Consider the following 19,621-nt stretch of genomic DNA (forward strand, 5'->3'; position numbering starts at 1 on the left):
ATTGCCATTGTTATGAAGACTAGAATCTTAACCTCAGAGAAGAGGCCAGATTCAAATAATGGTCATTGCATTGTCTCATTAAATTCCCTTTGTTGTCTCTATTAGAGACAGTATCCTCCTGTATTTTCTGTGCCAGGTTATTGGTAATATTGATGAACAGTCTTAAATAGCTGTCTTTTAATTCTAGAACTGTGGTGTTTTGTTGGTGAGTGAAGAATTTTCTGTAGATTGCTCATCAAGTATTAAAATGGTTTTTTTTGGCAAAAAAAACCCTTTGATAAAGACAAATGTTTTGTAATGTCCTACACCTGGAGGAATATCATTAATTTATCTCTCAAAGTATCTGGAATGCATGCACTCTGTGTGGTTTGCTTGAAAGCAAGCGATACTTTTGCAAGCCATGCAGTCTTAAGCATTTTCACTTGCTTTTGCATGCTCTCTTGAGAGTTTTTGGCAGCTCCATTTCTCTCTTGAGCCACTAGATCTGATTATTGGCAGCTGAAATTTGAGTTTCATGGTGCTGGTTTAATCTTTTTTTTATTATTGGTTGGTTTTACCGGACATTTAGCTTATAATACTCAAAAATATTTAAAGCAGAGTAGAGAGACAAGAAGATGACTACTAAAGGAGCTGTCTTCCAAACACAATTCCAACTCATTTTTATTCTTCTCTGGACAGTTCTTATTTCCTTTGTTTTAAATCTGCCATAAACTGTAACCCACGTATGGGATGGGCTGGATTGAGTTTGTACTCTGTAAGCTTGACTACTGCAGCAGGAGTAAAGGAACACATTTCTTTAATTCAGGCTCAGCTCCGTGGTGCAGTAGAGATTCCTCAGCTACCTGGAATTCTTTCTAAACTGAGGGTACATAGTGTGAAAGAAGGCAATATGAGAGAAGAGAGGCTAGGAGTCAGGCAATGCTCAAACTGCCAGTTGAAAACAACACTTCAGGCTGGCTTGAGTATATCAAAAGTTCATTTAGTGGCACAAAGACAATCTCTGTGCTATTTATTGTGAGCATTGTGACAGCCATTGTGAAAATACTTGTTACCCTGCTAAAAAATGCCATGGGACCAATAAATGACATTAATCACGGAGAAATGTGTTAGAAGAAATCCAGGGAAGTTGGGTACCCCACAAGCCATGTCCTTTGGCTCAAAATTTTTGCTAATACCATAACTGGAAATTATTTTCTGTTCTGTCTTCACTTATAGCTCATATTTTTATTCAATAAAGAGAATATTACACAGTTTCTCTAAACTGCAACCTCCATATTGTCATAGTTTAGTTTTGTCTTTTTGCATTTTTCTTATCCTCATATCCCAGCCCCAAGTTTTTCACCTTGGCTTTTGTAAGCAGTGGAAGCACTCTTTACAACCTCAAGACAAAAATCTGTAATTTGGTTTCTCTTTTAATATTTAGCTAAAATGTTGACTAGTCAAACTCTAGACAACAGAAAGCATTTCAGCACTTGAGTGTTCAGCCTTACATCAACACCAAAGGAATTTCTAAAAGATGAAAAAAAGAAAATGAAAACTTCCACCTTTGATAGTTGGTCTTGCCTTTTCTTGAGGGAGAGGGGAAAATTGTTAGGAGGAATTATATATTAATTGCATAAGTACAATTTTCACTTAATAATTATTTCCTTCTCTGCTTTTCTTATGCTTAATCTTTAAATGAAACGGACATATTTGAATTAATGCAGCAGCACAACTTAGTATTTTTACCTAGCCAGGGACATAATGTTTGACACAGTCAATTACATTGCAAAGGAGCCAAGTGTATGACCAAATAGGGGCTGTATCAAATAATCTATTGGATGCAAGTAAACAGTAGAATTAAGGGAGCTACACAGATCTCAGTGAAGATGAAAATCTAGCCAGTGTTTATACTATCAAATTAACATTAGACCCTCTCAATCTTGTTTTATGCTTTTTCGGCCCAGCTTCTCCTAAGTTCTTTTATGAGAACATAATCAGCAAATATATTGGATATTAAGTTTATAAAATCCAATAAATCATAGAATTTATCTTAAATGCTTTCCTTTTGTTTTGATAATGGAGATAGTTGCATGCAAGAATTTCAGTCTGTGTTTCTTTCATTTCAGGCCTGTGTGTGGAATCAGAGGGAAAACTCTCATAATTAATCTTCCAGGTAGCAAGAAAGGGTCACAGGTAAGAAATGTTCTTACTGATCTGCCAGGGAGGAACTATGATGAGCAATTCTCCTTGTTTCAAATGGTAGAAAGTGCCCAGTATAACAAAGTTTACAAAAGTGAATTGAAATCATATTTATGTAAAATTACCACAGAATCACTGCTAGGCAAAGACCATACAACTCCAGTCTGATTGAAGGTGCTGTGTGGCCAGGACAACATTACATGGAGTGCAAGAGAGCACTCACTTGAGCAGGCAGTGCTAATGAAGAGTCTAATGATCTCTACTATACTTTCCCTTTCTTCTCTAATTAGCTGTACCTTATCTCTGGGTTGTCTCCAGCTTCCAAGAAATCATTCTTTTTCACACAAAAGTAAGAGGAATGCAAAGTATATGGTAGAACTTGCTGGAGCATTCGCAGTTTTGATCAGCAAGAGGGAAGAAAGGGAACATAACTTGTCAGAGTTGGAGAATGGGTATATTAGACTTCTCACCCTTTATACAGTTTGTTTCCTTCCCGCATTTTGGTCTGTTTGGATGGAGAAGTTAGAATTTTAGTCTTTAGGCTATCGCCTGGAAGTTGAAGAGGAAATGTTTTGAATACTATGATGTTAAGCAGCCACCATAGGCTTTCACAGATACACTGTCGACGTGTTTCAGTTCAAGGACTCAGTGTGAGCCCTTCTGTGATTCTACCATTCCTTACAGCATTTCTGGAAATCTAGTGAGACTGTAATTTAAGGGAAATTTAAAAGCCTTCAAGACACACAAGAGGCACTGGAGCATGGTGAGGTGGGCATATACCTGCTTGAAATTCTTCCAGTTATATGTGGGAAATCATATGTATGTACATGTATTTAACATAGCAATGGCCCCCTATTTTAAAGAAGTGGTGCACTAGTAAGAAGGTTATTTCACAAGTAAATGCTTCTTTTGCTAAATTAGGAGAGAGATGAAATAGCTTACAATATCCAATGGTTTTTATTGTGTTCAGGAGCACTCCTAGCCCACAGAAGCAATTGTCATTTTCTGTCCTGAGGCAATCAGATTTTGAAGATAGGTAAATTGCAGAAAGTGAATGAGGAAAAGAAATGAAAAAGTATTAATAAGTATTTTAACAATAGTTTGACATAGAATAAGTAATAAAAAAGGTAATTATGCTGGAAAAGTAAAAAGTCATACAAGCAAGCTTCTGATAAACTGATTTTTGTTTGTCCCTGTCATGATGATACTCTGTCCTGTTATGATTACTTTTAGTATGAGACATCTGTAAAGTCTCAGATTTCAGCAAAGACTTTTAAGATGAAAAGTGGATAAAATTGGTCCATAAAAGGCTGAATCTCAAGAACCAAAAACTACAGATTGTCACCAGGAATTTCCCTCATTTTTCTCCTTTACCACTTGCTAATTTCCTTTCCATTGTATAAATACAATCATATGAGAAGCTTCTATAAAACTATGAAATTGCAGCAGTGTACATATTTCCTTAATAAAATATTAATGGAAAATGACAGCAGTGTAAATGTTTCATCTCAAAAATGGACTGCATGCTGAACATGTTTTCACCAGAGAACATTTGTGTGGCACGTACCATTGAATCCAGATCTGCAGAAAACTTCCATTTTTGTGTTGCCTTTTTTTTTTTTTTTAACTCTCTTAGGAAAGAGGGCAAGGTGTGAAATGACCAGATGTTTATCAAGTCTTTGATTACTATAACTGTAGTAACAATTACCTAAAACAATGAGTTTCATATGTAACAGGAGCTTTTAGAGGACTTACTGAGAGTCTGTGCATTAACACTCAAGCCAGCAAGGCTTTATTTCAGTGCTTGGAGTGGAGAACATGCTTCTCTGATTAGTCAATTATTAGTGTACTTTTTCACAGTAATTGGTCAGTTCAGAGATTGTTGTTCATGTTTCTCACTTACTTGAGATCTGTTTCTTTGCTAAAGTAATGATGGTTATATGTTTTATTATTTCAAACCATTTTAAAAGTAATACTGTGAAGGCACAGTAACTCTGCAGTTTGCAGTCGCATTATAAGTGATAATCTTTATTATCTTTACAAGTATGTTTTAATGTACATTCATTATATACAGCATATACCAGTTTTTTGCAGTACCAACTTGAATGTTTAAAGAATTTATAAATCTATGAGGTAGTCTGACTTATCATTCATTGCTCTTAAAGAAATACAATGCTTGTTAATCATATTTTACTTACAAAGTGGGGTATATAAACTCCAGTAATTTCTGATGGATTCTTTACTTTTTATTTTGTTTACATAGTTTTGTGTGTTTATTGAACATATTTATTTCATTATCTATTTAGGAAATTGTTATTATTAATTATTTTCTGAATAGTCTAAAATATCAGAATACATTTTTTAAGATCTTCCTATGCTTGAAACAAAACTGAAGGGAAACAGAAGTAGTGCCAGCTTTATCTGTCAACCTTGTATGTTCCTGACTGCATTGCTATGGCAGTTATTTCTTGTGAGCCTGCCATCATTTTCCAATACTTAAATGTTTATATGCAGTCTCCTCAAATGACATAAGAAAACTTTTCCTTGTGGTGCCTGGGAGAAGAATGAGACAATAGTCACAAATTGAATGAGGTAGCTTCCAGATGAAAAAGAAAATAAATGGAAAACCGAAACAAAACTGAAAAAAACCCCAAACACTTTGATGGTAATTAAACATTAAAGCATGCTGTCAACAAGGGTTGTGGAGTCTCTGTTCTTGAATTGTTTTTCAAGACTTTACTAAATAAGCCTTAAGAAGCCTGAGTTTCATACTGACCCTGATGTGAGCAGGCAGGTACAGCACATTGCGTCCTGAGGTTCCGCTTTGGTTTGATGAAGCACCAGAGTATTTTAACAGCACAGGTAGCTATGTATGGTAGCTAGATGTATACCCATTATGGAACAAGATGTGTGCAGTTTTGCTTTCTCTGGCCATATAAAATAAACTTTTAATTGTTTGTAAGATTATAGAACAAGGTGAGGTTTGAAAAATAGCTTTTTTTATTAAATACTTTTTTTTGAGTGGTATGACATTATAACATCAGTGTAGTTTGTTATTCCTCCAGTGTATAGAATAAGTCCATGAATAAAAAAGGTTATAATTATATAAAAGTATTATTATGGAAACCCTTATGAATTGCTCTCTAATTGTGAGGGAGCATAATAGGAAATATTTGAAGCTAATATCCCTGCAGGGATATAGTTAATGCTTTTCTTCTGCATTTTTGTAGCATTCTGCCAGCTTCTGTGAACTGTTTTCTATGTTACATATTCTCAGAAATGTAACTCTTGTTTTCAGTATTAGCTTCACTGCAATAGCCCTGTTATGCAATTTACTGTATTTACATGAAGAAAGGCAAACATTTACAGAATAGTCACCAGATCTGTTTCTGAGTTTGTTTATCTTGTAAGAGCATTTGCATAGGACATGGTAGGTTTTATTTACAATCAGATGAAAAGATGCATCTAAATCCCAAGTGCAGGTAACTTTTGATAATGGTTTCTCTTCTCATTCTGCATAGGAATGCTTTCAGTTTATACTGCCAGCCCTACCTCACGCCATAGATCTTTTGCGGGATGCCATTGTAAAAGTAAAGGAGGTACACGATGAGCTTGAAGATCTACCTTCACCACCACCTCCTCTTTCTCCTCCTCCAACCACCAGCCCTCACAAACAGACAGAAGACAAAGGAGTGCAGTGTGAGGAAGAGGAGGAAGAGAAGAAGGATAGCGGAGTTGCCTCAACAGAGGACAGTTCTTCTTCACATATAACAGCAGCAGCCATTGCAGCTAAGGTGAGTCTGACTTCTTTCCTTAAGAGACCCTTTAGTTCCTGTCTCAGGCACTTTCCACCAATATTCATTTGCATGTTAAGACTATACATTGATGTCTTTGTGTCAAACAGATGTATTTCAGGTACATTTTGTAGAAGTAGAGCTTCATAAAAATATATGAATTCTGTTTTGGTAGGTGATTTCAAATTCCAGTGGGAGAAATATCATTTATTCTCTTGATGTTAACACATGTTTTATGATACCAGTCTGATGTGACAGACTGGTTTTAGTGGATTTTTTAAATTCAAAGTATTCACATGCCTAAACATGCAAAGTCCAGTAGGTGGCATGTTAAGAAATCACAACAAAATTTTGCAAACCATAATATCTAATTTGAAATTAAAATTTTAGTTTCTGAAAACAGTGGTAAAAGTGTGGCAGGTAACAATTTAAGTAGTAAATTATCCAGATTATTGTGTTCCAATGTGCATGTCTGCATAAGAGATGTGAAATTCTGCAACAAACTAAATATCATAATGTCTTTATAGCCTTGCTTTAACTAGTAATCATAGATCAGCATTACTCAAACTAAAATAATAAATTGGAGACTCTAAAAGAAAAAAATGAGGTAACACTTGTAAAAAATTGTAATACAAATTTTGAATAATTTCCCAAGAATTATTGTACCATTTGAAGCAATATATAAATATTTACCTCAGTTTTATGTGTTCAGTTTTTGAATGGAAAGATAATGTATCCCTGTGTGTTTGGAAACAGTTTTTCCAAACTGCTTTGTTCTATATCTACTCCACAAGTTGTGCTTTTAATTCCTATTATGAGAATTGAAAGTCTAAGTAACTCAAAATTATATTAAACAATTTCTAAACCAAAGCAGCAACATTCTAACTCCAGAAATGTGAATTCAGGTCTGAGACATCTTGACATTTCTAAGACAGCTGCAGCTGGAGATCATCTCCCAATATACAGAAAATCCTGATTACATATGTCTTTGCAGGGATGAATTAAGGTAATTATCATTTGCAAGTATCAGTTTTTATTAATGCAAATTGTAAATTGTTTAATTTCTTTTGATGCAGGCAAATATAAAAAATATGTGCCGTTTTTAAAGGCAGGAAATACCTGAGATCTCAACTGGCTGTTTTCATATAAGCTTAGCATTTCAGTGTCACAGTTATTTTCACCTCATTCATTTTTGGTCATTTGCTTGTAGAGTTTCATGTTTTCCTGTCACTATATTCATAGCTGTTATGTGTTGTGCATTAGAAGCATCCATCCTATACCAGTCCAGCTGTTATCATGGCTAAAGGTCAACAGCCCATCCCTGGTCTCATCAGTTATTGCCATCATGCAGCAGGCAGTGCAGGAGAACTGGTAAGAGTCACTTTCAAGAGGCTTTTGCACTAACACTAACTAAAAATGCTCTGCCTGCCTCCTAGTCTTTGTATGAACAGACAGTGTTGTTTATTTTCTTCTAACAAAGACACATCAGTGCTATCTTTGAGAGCACACGTTTCAAAAAATATCTGTTTACCATAAAGGGCTAAACAAGGTAAAGGTTATGTGTGTTGTCAGTTTGAATCATTTAGCTGCTGAGATAATAATTGCTATAAAGCCTATTTTTCTGATTAGTCATTTGCTTTATCATCTAATATACTCAATAATTGAATATAATTAAAATAATCTCCTAAAATTACTGCTTTAGAGCTATGAAATGATAACTTTTTCCTCTGTCTTGTTTTGCTGCTTTTCTCTCAGTAGTTTTTTTGTCAATATGATACAAGATTTGCACTGGGTGTTCATAGTTTGCTTTCTTCACTTGCAGTTTCTGCTTCATTTTTGTTTTCTGTGTAAAAGTAGAATTTCTGAAAAACAGAAGACTTCAGGAGTCAGGAAGCAGTGGACTTATTAGAAATTACTGGGTTTTAGTGAATAGTAGAAAACTATTTCAATAAATGGTTAAAAAGGACCTGTTCCCTTAGGCAAATAGTAATTTAAACCATCAAATAGCCTGACACCTCTGTATTTTAAACATGATTCTGTGTATCTTGAAAAGTCACCCAGGGAATGTGGAGACTTTGAAGTTCATACACTTAATGATAAAGCCATATAGTACATATACATACTGCAATTATTGCAGTGGGTTTTTTTGGAGTTGAGGTTGCTAAACTAGAATTTGCACCACGTTCTTCAGTATCAATAGAACAGTTAATTTAGCCTCTGTGAAGAACACTGTTAAACTGTCATATATGTTTCTATGTTCTTTTGCTATTTGAGCTATTTTTTTATGCATTCTATAATCCAAATCGGATCTTCAAACTCAGAGCAGAAAGAGGTTAGTTTTTTGGCAGGTTATTGGTTTTTTAACATAAAGAGCTTTCTGTATGTTTTTAAGACTTTTTTTTTTCTTGTGTAACAGTCATGGTAATTGCCACCTACAGATTGTTTTATTACCTCACCATCACTGTCAATCTTTGTTTCAGTTCTGAGCTAAAGATAATAAAGAACTCATATCTTTTTCTTTTTCCCCTTGTGGGCAGTGTTTTTGTCAAAGTTCTCTAATATGAAAACACAAATATTTAAACCAAAATTAAAGCATGTCAGAGAAAGGCCAGGTCATATAAAAATGGTAGCAGCAATGACTGATGGATATGGTGAATATCTTTATCTTTCACTTCATTAATTTCTTATTTATTTTTATCTTCGTCAGTATGTTACAACAGGTTTTTCACTCCAGCTATTGTAAACAGAAATTATTTTCACTAAGAACTAAGAATTTTATTATACCCCGTTGGAAGTTTTGAGTTCTGTATTCTGTATTTAATTTATTTGAAAATGACAAATGAATAAAACATATTAGGGAGACAAATCATAAATGCTTAGTGTGACTTAGTGAAAGTTAAAAGAACAGTCTATCCAACATGCAGTAATATTCCTGCCCTTCTTTATTTCAGGTTTCTGTGCACCAGGACACACAGAAATTTCTCATGGGTTTATTAACCTCTTTAACAGAGTTAACAAGAAGTTACCTTGATTAGAGACTTATATTGCCTAAATTTAATTTTTTAATATTAAAATTCAAAAATTCTCTAAATGTATGTGAGAGAAATGAGAATTTCCCCATGTCACATTATATTTTTATGTGTTTCTGTTAATGGAATAGACATGCTAGTACCTTCACAAAATGCAGCAGGTGGTAGTGGTTCAAAGAGGATATTAGTACTACTTTTAGCAATACAGCACATTCCACTTTCATATTAGAAAAAGAGCAAAATTTGTAACTGTAAGCTAACTTTATGCTCTCAGTGAGAAATTTTTCTCAAGAATCTAGATAGGTTTATATATGAATTATTTTCTGGTAATTGCATTTTATGTAAAGGTAGTGATTTGGAAATAATTCTCATTGAAATTAACTGCCTGTGAACAGCTTTTCCCTTTATCTTCCTTTTCTGATTAATATCGTGGCTGAAATTTTACTTAAATTTTCATTTTCTCACAGGAAAAAATTATTAGTACTACACATGCAGTTCAGGGAAAGCTGGGATTGTCTCAGTTACTTTATTGCAGAGAGAGGTTTTTATTACAAAAGGATGATATCAGATAAAATTGTAGAAGCAATGATTGATCAATATGGTGGGAAATTAAAAAAAAAAAATCTTGCCTGAAGGGTATGAGAGAGTATGAAGTATCTGGTTACTCCAGAGTACCCAGAGTAAACCGAGGGAGAACTGAATCATTATAATATTTGCAAAAGCAATATTGTTATTTGTGTTGTGGGGTCTAGGAGTACAAAAAGGGGTTATAGACCTGCACACAATCACATCAAGATCCCTACAGCTTTTTATCAGAAGAGAGTAGAGAAAAGGTATCTTATTTGAAGGCTTAAAACTGTTCTTTCTTTGATTTTGTGTTTTATTATTTTATGCCTTTCACAAAGTGTATTTTTTTTTTGCTGTATTTTTCTTAGGCATGGACATTAAAAGGAAGTATTAAAAGTTGTAGGAAGTATCTATGCCAGTATAAAACTTGGAGATTGTCAGCCTGTTTTGGGCTTTAATGAATTTAAGATGGGATTTCAGGAGAAAAAGTGAACAGAAGGGAAATCATGCTTCTGACTACAAACCACTTGAGCACTTGGAATATCATTGCTTCAGTTCACCTCTAAGATACGTCTCTGAGGTGTGATTTGCAAATCAGAATACTCCATGTAGAGGCCAGTTAGGCACTGTTTCTGGAGAGGAAAATATCCCCAGCATAGTTGTCCATAATGAAAAAAAAACCTCTGCTGACTTCAGAATTTACAGTGGAAATTGTAGCATGAGATGTTTAGTCTTGAAAGATCCTCTGAGGAGAGCTGTCAGAAACTGAGAGGCAGAAAACACTGTTAGTCTAGGAACACAGTAGAGCAGAAAGGAGGCAGTTGGTGGCACTCTGAGAACAAAACCTGTTTTCACACAACTTATAAACAAGTTAGAAACAAAAGGAACTCTTAACATGAGGAGGAGGGTATATGGTGAAATAAGATCCCCTAGGTAATTACCCAGAATTTCTAAGTCAAGGTTGCTAAGTGAGACACATCATTTATAGAGGAGAACCAAGGAAATTGAGGGAGTGGGAAATTACATGTATTTAATGACACAAGTATTAAGATTTGTCATTTTAACTACACTGAAACAAGCAACAAAGCTCTCTTAATGTTCTAAAAATGTAACACATACTAAAAGCTAGGATTCAAGCTTGTTCCCAGAAGGACATACTTTCCAGTGGCTTCTATCTGCCCTAAAGTCTTAGTAGGCAAGAATGCTCAAAATGCTTAGATGCAGGCTGGGTAACAGCGTCTTCATTTGTTAAAAAAATCCTGCCTAGGAATTCCCAACATTCATGATTTGGCTTGAAAGGATCTTCCTTTCTTGCTTCCCTTTATTGTCTGCTACTGCCATTTCCCCCAAACATGGGGGTTCTTCTGATGGTCCTCTTAGAACCTGAACCTTAGAACCTGAAATTCTTAATGAGAAGAAAGATCTTTAAATATGCATGTGTATATATATTCCTTCAAAGATCTGAATGTCTACATTTTCTGGTTAGCTGTGATAGAATTTTCCCAGGATTTTCCCTTAGTGAAGCCATGCTGGCTACTTCAAATCACCTCCCTATCCTCCATATGCCTTATGAGGGCTTATAGGAGGATCTGTTCCATGATTTTCCCAGGCACAGAGGTGAGGCTGACAGGTCAGTAGTTCCCAGGGTCATCCTTTCTACCTTTTTTAAGATGGATGCAATGTTCCCTACTTCCAGTCACCTGGGACTTCATCTTACTGCCATGACTTTTCCAATGCCATGGATGGTGGTGCAGGAAGTGCATTATTTCCTCAGGACTCTGGGATAAATCTCATCAGGTCCCATAGACTTATGTATGTTCAGGTTTCACGGGTTTATCAGGTGGTCATGAACCTGATTGTGCCTTAGAGTGGGCCCTAATTGTCCCTCTGCCTTAAGGTCCATCCATTCAAGAAGTATGGGAAGAGAGGTTGCCAGTGAATATTGAGGCAAAAAGTTGATGCCTCAGCCTTTTCTTCATCCATTGTTACCAGTTTGCCAGTTGTTCATCAGGGGGGATGATGCTTCCCTGACTGGCATTCTAATATATTAGTGGGAAGTAAAAACTGACTGTATTTTTATTTTTCCCCTCAGAATGTATTTTAAACCAAGTGTTGGCTTTGGATGGTGGTTTCTAATGCTTTTTTGCCTTTACTCACTCCAGAGGCCTGTGGCTTTTGCAGCAGAACTCTTACATTGAGAATTTTTGTAGCTGAAATAAAGTCTTCGTGGAATAAAGAGTATTTACTCACTGCCTGACATTTCTTGTGAGAAATTTTCTCACTGACTGACATTTCTTTAGAGGGGCTCAGTAAATTTCTAGCAAATGGTTTTCAGAATATTGCCCCCTAGTTAATGAATGGAAAGTCTGCCTCCCTTCGTGCCATGGTAGAAATCACTGGTGGTCATTTTTGGGTTTGAAACAAAGGTTTAAGAGGAAACTATTATTTTCTTAGTATTTCCTGTTGTACTGTGTTTGATTCATAGTTTTTTCAGGACAACTAGTTTGTTCTGTGCTACTTCAGTTAGAATGTGACATTGCATATTTGTTAGGTATTTGTTACTGAAATTAGGAAAGTGTGCCATTAACCACTGCCAAGCACTGAGTATGATGTCTGAGGAGTGGGGTGAACTGAGGAGTGGGGTATTCCTGGTTTTGAGGTAAGGTTTTGAGTAGGTTTTACCTACAGTATATTTTTTGCTAATAATTTTTGCTAATAATTCCATCTCTCTTCTTTTTAAGATTCCAGATTCCATCATCTCTCGTGGTGTTCAGGTTCTCCCACGTGATACAGCCTCCCTCAGCACTACTCCTTCAGAATCTCCTCGTGCCCAAGCCACCTCTCGCCTCTCCACTGCATCCTGCCCAACACCAAAAGTAAGTACATTTATGCCTTGCAAGCTCCATGCTCAGCCCTAGGATCTATCAGATTAATGTATAGCCTCTGCTGAACAAGGTTGGTTCGCATGCAAGGGTTGTGTCATTCTATGTAGTAGATAAATGCAAGACAGTGTAGCTCATTCCATGTATACTGTTGCACAGTTGAACTTGTGGGTCCACCAACACCTTATGATTACTGAAGTTTCATGTTATCTCTTGCAATGCTGATCATGAATATGAAATTGTTAGCACCTTGAATGTATTTAGTGTCCTTCAGTATGCCCAGGAACATAGATAATCCTGCCACTGAGTAACAACGTTAAGCAAATAGTGTTTTGTCAAAAAAAGTATATGTGCAAATTTCTAGCCTGGGCTGGGGCAGATCTGTGCCCCCACTTTATTATTGTCCAGTTTAAGACTTTCAAACCGACTTTGCTCAAACTTAGATATTTGCTGCCTGACATTTGGAAACAAAAAACAGCCAAAATTGAATAGAAAGAAAGTTTTAATGCCAACCTTGTGGGATTATTTTTCAGTTCTAGTGATTAGACTGTACTATTTAATCATTGAGGTGAACTCTATATGTTTACTTTTTATCAAGCTTTAAATAGCATACATCAAAAACTAAGCAAATTGACCAGTGGCAAGGTCTGTAATGTTTATCTTCAGCAGAATTCCTTTTCAGCAGAAGAAAACTGTCTAAATTTGCTCTGTGTGTTCACATCACAAAGATCTTTCTGTGGCACCAGATGCTGACGTAGTAATGCACCAGTAGCAGATGGCAAATAATAACATTCTTCCTTATCTAACTCATGATCCTTGAAGATTATTCTGCTTGCTAAAATGATTGCCAGCATCTGCTAGTTCTTCTCTCCTACTGTCTTATTCTTTTCTGTCAGCAAACAAGATTTATGGGCAACTACCCATAGAAATATTTTGGTTTAACCTATGGGATTGTTTTATGCAGTACTCACCTTCACTGTAATACAATCAAAATTATTCTGATGGACAGCAAACATGAGCTTCATTATATAGTCTACTTTTCTCAAGGTTGTTCAGTGAATTCTACCTGTAAGCATCTCCTTCACTTTTTTCCTAAAAAATTGTGTCTTGTCTGATGGCTTAAAATTAAAACCATGGTGCTTTTTACATTACAATGCTCAAAGCAGAAGAGCAAGACAAAACAGAGAAACTGCACTGAGCCTTATGCCCATTGATAAAACAAAATTGTCCAAAGAAAACCAAAGGTGACCAGTAACAGGCATAAATAAGAGACAGCTTTGCTGAAAATAGCTCTAGATGATACCTATATATTTTCAGGAAGTTTATCACAATGGGAAGGAGTAAGGCTGTTATGAAGCAGAATGTAGTGCTCTAGACTGTCTTGATAGATTCAGAGATTACAGAAGGAACGTACTAGAAATTTGAAACAAATTGAAAATCTGAAACTATGTTTGGGCAATTAGTGGAAATGAGCTCATTTCATAGTTAGGTCATGCTTTGATATTTCATGTTGAGACCTGCTTTTCATGTATGACTGCAAGATCAAGTTTTGTTCAAAATGTGTGAGACCACACCACTTTTATAATAGAAATTGCCTTGCAACATATAGCTAGATTAGATTTTCTATGATGTATTTGATGATGGTTTGTTACAAGCCGATAAAGGGAAAAATCAAAAAACACCCAACTGGAAAATAAACTTCATGGGTGATGGCATCAGTTCCTATTACTTAGAGGTTGAATTTTGCACATAAGCTTCATAAGCACTTAGAGAGTTCTTGGTTCATTTTATGTATTACTTTCAAAAAACCAAAGAGACTACCCATTATCTTTTTGTTCAGTCCTATACAGTGTCCTCAAGTTTTCAAACATCATCTGAATTTATCAAGAAATGTGGTACATTCAGATTCTTCAAGATTATCATGCGCCTAAATGTCTTCACTTATTCTGTTTTTCTTTCTGGATCCTGGCTTTCTGATAATGCAATATGAATTAAGTTTATACTGGCCCACACAGTAATAAGAATAAAAGTAAAGTGAACTTCAGCATCCAGGTGATGTTCCAAGTTTGTTTATTTTGCTTCTTTAATCTACAAGTGTGTATCTTTTTAATACACTCATTTGCTGGTTTAGGAACTCATTTCAGGGCTCCAAAACATGTATAGATGACATGAAACAAAGATGAGGAAGTGTCAGGAGAAAAAAATTATTTCTTTGATTGTACTTATTTTTGGAGTGGTGGTCTAGCCACAGAGCAAGTGGCACTATATTTCTTTGTCAAGTGCATATTCCACTTTATTTTGTTGTACCGTTTTCTTGGGTGGTTTTTTTGGTGGTTTTTGTTTGGTTGGTTTTTTTTGTCCTAAGAGTACATGAACCCTTACATCTCTCTTACTGAATTTGCTGAATAACAGAAAGCTCTGTGTGTCTCAGGAAAAAAAAAATCAAGCTTCTGCAATGATGGGAGCACCTCTATTAAATGAATGTAAGTAGCAGGTTACTAATGCATGAGGATATTGGAGAAAAGGTAACTGGGATAACACATTATTAATGCTCCTGATTGATCTGTTAGAAGATTTTACCTTTTCATAATCATATTTTGAAAAACCTAATGTTGTTTATGTATACAACCAGATCATGTAGACAAAATACAACATTTAATTACAAATTTGCTTTACTGTTTACAACTTACCATCCATGTTTTCTGAAAATCCATGTTTCTAACAAAGTACTAAATGATGAATACTGAGTTGGAACCCGGATATTTCAGTCATTCTTCATAAATCTAATTTCCTGGTAAAAGAAGTAATTATGTTTCTTGGGAGGTAGGAACTTTTTAAGGCAAATTGCCATTGGGACTATTCTATGTCAATGATTAAGTGTGTTCCCAAGACTAAGCAAACCAGGTTTTGTTACCTTTTAATAAATCTCTGTAGAACATCTTTCTTGTTCTCTAAATTGTATTTGAGTTTCAAACAAAATCAACCCCTGCACAAAAAGCATTTAAACCATATTTTTAGTAGATGGATTCACATATAGAGGCAATCTAAGTTTTACTCAGAGGAAAACTGCACTCAGTCCTCCCTTTTTCAGTCATTCAACTGTAAAGTTTATAGTGGTTGTGACATATTTTTATCTTGTTCAATATTGTTTTGATTGTTTAAAACTTTTACAGCTTTCTTAAAATGGTTAGATGATTTTGCTGAAAACTCAGATGATGTAACTTTAGGATGACACAGTGTGCCTTACAAGTTTTTCTTATCATTCCAGTAGCTGTCCAGATTCTAAGATTTCACTATGTTTTTGTCTACGTTTGTGATTGGCATTTTCATGAAGTAAAATGCAATGTTCTTTTCAGACACAAAAGCAGTAGGGCTACCTACGGTAAAATACTTTTACAAATATGGAGAAAATTTTTTTTATATTTGCATTAATGTTGATTCTTGGAGTTTTTTTAAGTTTACAGTATAAAACTTTTGATCTATAACTTCAGATAACGTAGAAGAATATATCCAGAGCAAATGACTCAGTCATTATTTCAAACTTTAAATTTCGTTCTCCTCTTATGGGGTTCATATTGGTATAAAAGAAAATTGCAGTTTTCAAGTTAAAGTCTTCACTTCTCCTGCACATAAATGATGTAATCAGTATTTAATTTTTGGCAGTGTTGTGTGTCAAAGTCAAATGGAGCAGATTTAGAAGACCAAGGACAGGTTTTTAATTATCGTCAGAAATTCATTTCAGTGACAAGAGAAGTTCAAAGTATTTCACTTTGCAAGATCATCAGTCTCACTGATACTCAGTTCTTTCACTTCAATCTGCAAAGTTTCTTTCAGTGTTATCTTTGATCATAAAGGATCCTAAGGAACTTGTTATTGTACATTTAAGATGAGAGCGTGGGGTTTTTTCCATCTTGCTCCTTCATTCCCTTCACTCCTTATATTTTGCTTAAGAGAAAGTCTCTCTCTACTTGCTAGTTTTATGTCCCTTCCCCAGCTATCCATTGTTTAGTTACAGTGAACCAGACAAAATCCTCAGTAGTACGTTAGATCTTTACATATTTGTAGTTGCAACAGATAAATTTTGATTCCTGTGTAATTAAAGTTTATAGGCTCTATCTTACAGCTAAAATGAGCAAGCATGGCTACGTTTCAGAATTTTTTCAAGTCTTGCAAAACAGACATCTCACCTATCCACTGCTCTATCCATCAACACCTTCTTTGTAACAGTACATTTAATTCCACTAGTTGGTAATTTTCTGTTACTTTCTGTCTCCTGCAAAGAACTGTTGTCCTTATCATTCATAAGTAGACATTTGCCTAAAGACCTAATATTCCCAGTGTAGAAAGAATGACACGTGTAATTTATGTAAATGTTCCAGTTGCCAAGAATTTCTGAAACTAAATAGCCTAGAAAAATACTTGGAACATTTTTTGAAGGAAAAAAATGCTGATGAAAGTTGTTTCTGTGGCAAAAGCCCCCTTATTATTTCAATAATTTCTCACGCTTACTGCTAAAAAAAATTATCTGTCATGAACCACCCTTTAATGTTAAATTGTACATTGATATCCAAACAATCAAATGAGCTACAAATTAATGCTAAATCTAATTAAGATGTAATTTTTCAGTCTAGTTTTTTTTCAATAAAAAATTGCTATGTGAAGTAAGCACATTAGCAGATGGGAGCAGGTGGAGTTGGAAAGATGTTTTTGTCAATTATTGTTGTTACAAATTTTTCAGTAGAAATATTCAGTATTTTTTAGTAAAAGAAAGATCAGATTCCTTACCAGAAATTCTTAGCTAAAAATTATATTCTGTTGAAGATGTGTTTTGGTAAGCTGTAGTTGTATCTACAGTGTAGATATTTTGTGTTCATTTGAGTGTATAATTTTTTTTTTTCTTCTTGATTCTTACTGTTTCTTCTTAAGGTGGTCATCAAAGTGAAATATGGCAAGTATGTGAATGTATTTTAGAATTTGAATGCATACACTACATTTCCAAGTGATTTTTGTTTCCTTTTTATTTATGAAGTTTGCATAAGCTGAAGTTTATTCTTCCTAGGAACTTGTTTGAGTAAGTAGCAAGTGCTTTGGCATGGCTGTTTAGCTGTGATTAGGCTGAGGAGCATGGAAGAATGAAAAGAATGTTTAAATTGTTAGTATGATCTACATAGGTGAGATCACACTCCAAGCACTGCAAGGGCTTCTTGCTTTTTATTGTAAAAATACATGCAAACATATTTAAATACTTGTTCCTGCTAAAACTTCCAATGTTTTCATGATTATTTCTGGGTTCAATTTCCTCTTAGTTTTTTTCAATGCACATTCCAGGATTACAGAAAATCATGTTTAGTAAAAAGAGGTGCTAATAGAAGGTATATTTGAGTAGAAAGTAGCCACAGTTGCCTTAAGATGTATCCTGCTTCCTAACACACATCAATCTACTGTATCCTTCTGGGTTCTTCTCAATACAGTGCAGCAGTGGTTTTCACATAAATTACTAATTAAGATACCAGAATATTTTCAGACAGTCATTACTTTTTTCCCTTCATTTTTAAAAATGTATTGTGTTGGCAAAATGTTGGATAATTGAGCCCTAGCAAGTCTTATTTTTAGTTTACATTTTGGTTGCAAACCCTGGTAGTTGTTAGTTAATAACTTACTGCAGTGCTGCAGCTTGAAAAGTGAGACATTGTAACTAAGGAAGAAGCAGCTCTGTTGCTTGGGATATTAAAAAAATCCCTCAAATACACCATAGTTACTAAAATTCTTTCAAAAATGGAGAATTCACTTTGTAGGAAGGTCAAAAACTTCAGGCATAGTCTTTTGGGCATTTTTTGTTAGTACCAAAACAGACCATCAACAAGTCAGCTCTGGAGAAGATGGGCTAGGGTAAAGTGCAGGCTGAACATTCAATTTCAATAGAATTACTTATTTTTCTTAGCTCTCTTTATTGAACATGCTTCAAGTACATAAAGTATACTTTATTTTATTCATACCTGGAGTTGGTATTAAATAGCATAGCAGCACTAAAATATCATTCTCTTCCCTTAGTCATGCTGAAGAACTGTTTATTTTAGAGTAATTGGGAATTAGCTTCAGATCCAGAACATCCAGAACAATTCTTGCAGTCACAGAATCAGCTGCTTTTCAGACCTGTTATAGATTGAATCACACAAAGAAGCTCTTATGTGCAAAATTTCTCTACGTTTTTATGTCTTAATAACTAGTTGATGTTTATTAAGCTACAGAATTTTGTTCTTTTCCTGAGTCCAGTGGAAACTTTCAAACAGGTCAAAAAATGTTACTCAGTCTTTCCCTGGAAATACTTTTTCTTTTCAAATTGTAACTATTCTGCATGTATATTCCTTCAGAAGAGAACAATCTTTCAGCACATACATCCTGGCTCACACATGCATTGCATGAGTTCTAGTCTCTGTATGCTAACACTGCATCAGATTGTCAGTTCCTCCTTGAAACATTTTTTTCAATTAACTTTGGGAGCAAGAGTTTTCGTTGATTACTATGTTGTCTTACAAGGCCAAGTGTTTTTTTGTTGGTTTTTTTTTTTCAAATTCTGGTAGCTTCAATTTGTAATTTCTTTAAGATAGCAAAAAAGATGTGCATCCTTCTCCTATTAGAAGCCTTGCTGACATCTCTTCAGTTCCTGTCCAAAACAAATCTCTGGTTTGAATTCTGATGTAATGTAACACAAGATGAGAGTTTGAGGATTTGTTTTATGGTTTAGGGTATTTTCACCAACAGCTATGTAGTTACGCCTGTCTTTCATCCAGTGTCTTCAATTAGAAATTACTGTAAATGTACTTCTATAGCATTGTTTGCAGGCTACATCTGCAATATATCCAGTTCTGGTTTTATCATTGATGCTTGTTGAGTTTGTTGGCACCTAGTGATCATTTTTATGTCTTGCATCAGATGGCATCAGAAAATATTGACTTCCCTTCTCCATTCAGTCTTTTTTCCTTGGGGCTATTACTTCCTATTACATATGTCAATTCACTAAATCTTGTTTCTTCATGAAAAATAGTTTCAAGAGTAAGGCTGCGCATTCTGTAGGCTGAATTTTCATATAGTCTTACATGTGTAGGAATTTGGTTTCTTCTGTTCCTCTTCTTTAGTGTCATAGTCCATTCATGCATTAACCTGATTT

The 19,621-nt window shown here is 34.9% G+C and overlaps 1 protein-coding gene across 8 annotated transcripts in view; it reads left to right on the forward strand.

Annotated features, from left to right (window-relative positions):
• GPHN (gephyrin) overlaps positions 1 to 19,621 on the forward strand; it is a 270,007-nt gene that overhangs the window by 166,240 nt on the left and 84,146 nt on the right. For all 8 annotated transcript variants that reach the window (XM_083864320.1, XM_083864323.1, XM_083864322.1 and 5 more), the window contains 4 exons: positions 2,109 to 2,175; positions 5,703 to 5,975; positions 7,239 to 7,346; positions 12,313 to 12,447. In XM_083864320.1, coding sequence (XP_083720446.1) covers positions 2,109 to 2,175; positions 5,703 to 5,975; positions 7,239 to 7,346; positions 12,313 to 12,447 — 583 coding nt within the window. The remainder of the gene's footprint in view (positions 1 to 2,108; positions 2,176 to 5,702; positions 5,976 to 7,238; positions 7,347 to 12,312; positions 12,448 to 19,621) is intronic.

This window comes from Zosterops lateralis (assembly GCF_965231275.1).
Source record: "Zosterops lateralis genome assembly, chromosome: 6".
NCBI classification, from domain to species: Eukaryota; Metazoa; Chordata; class Aves; order Passeriformes; family Zosteropidae; genus Zosterops; species Zosterops lateralis.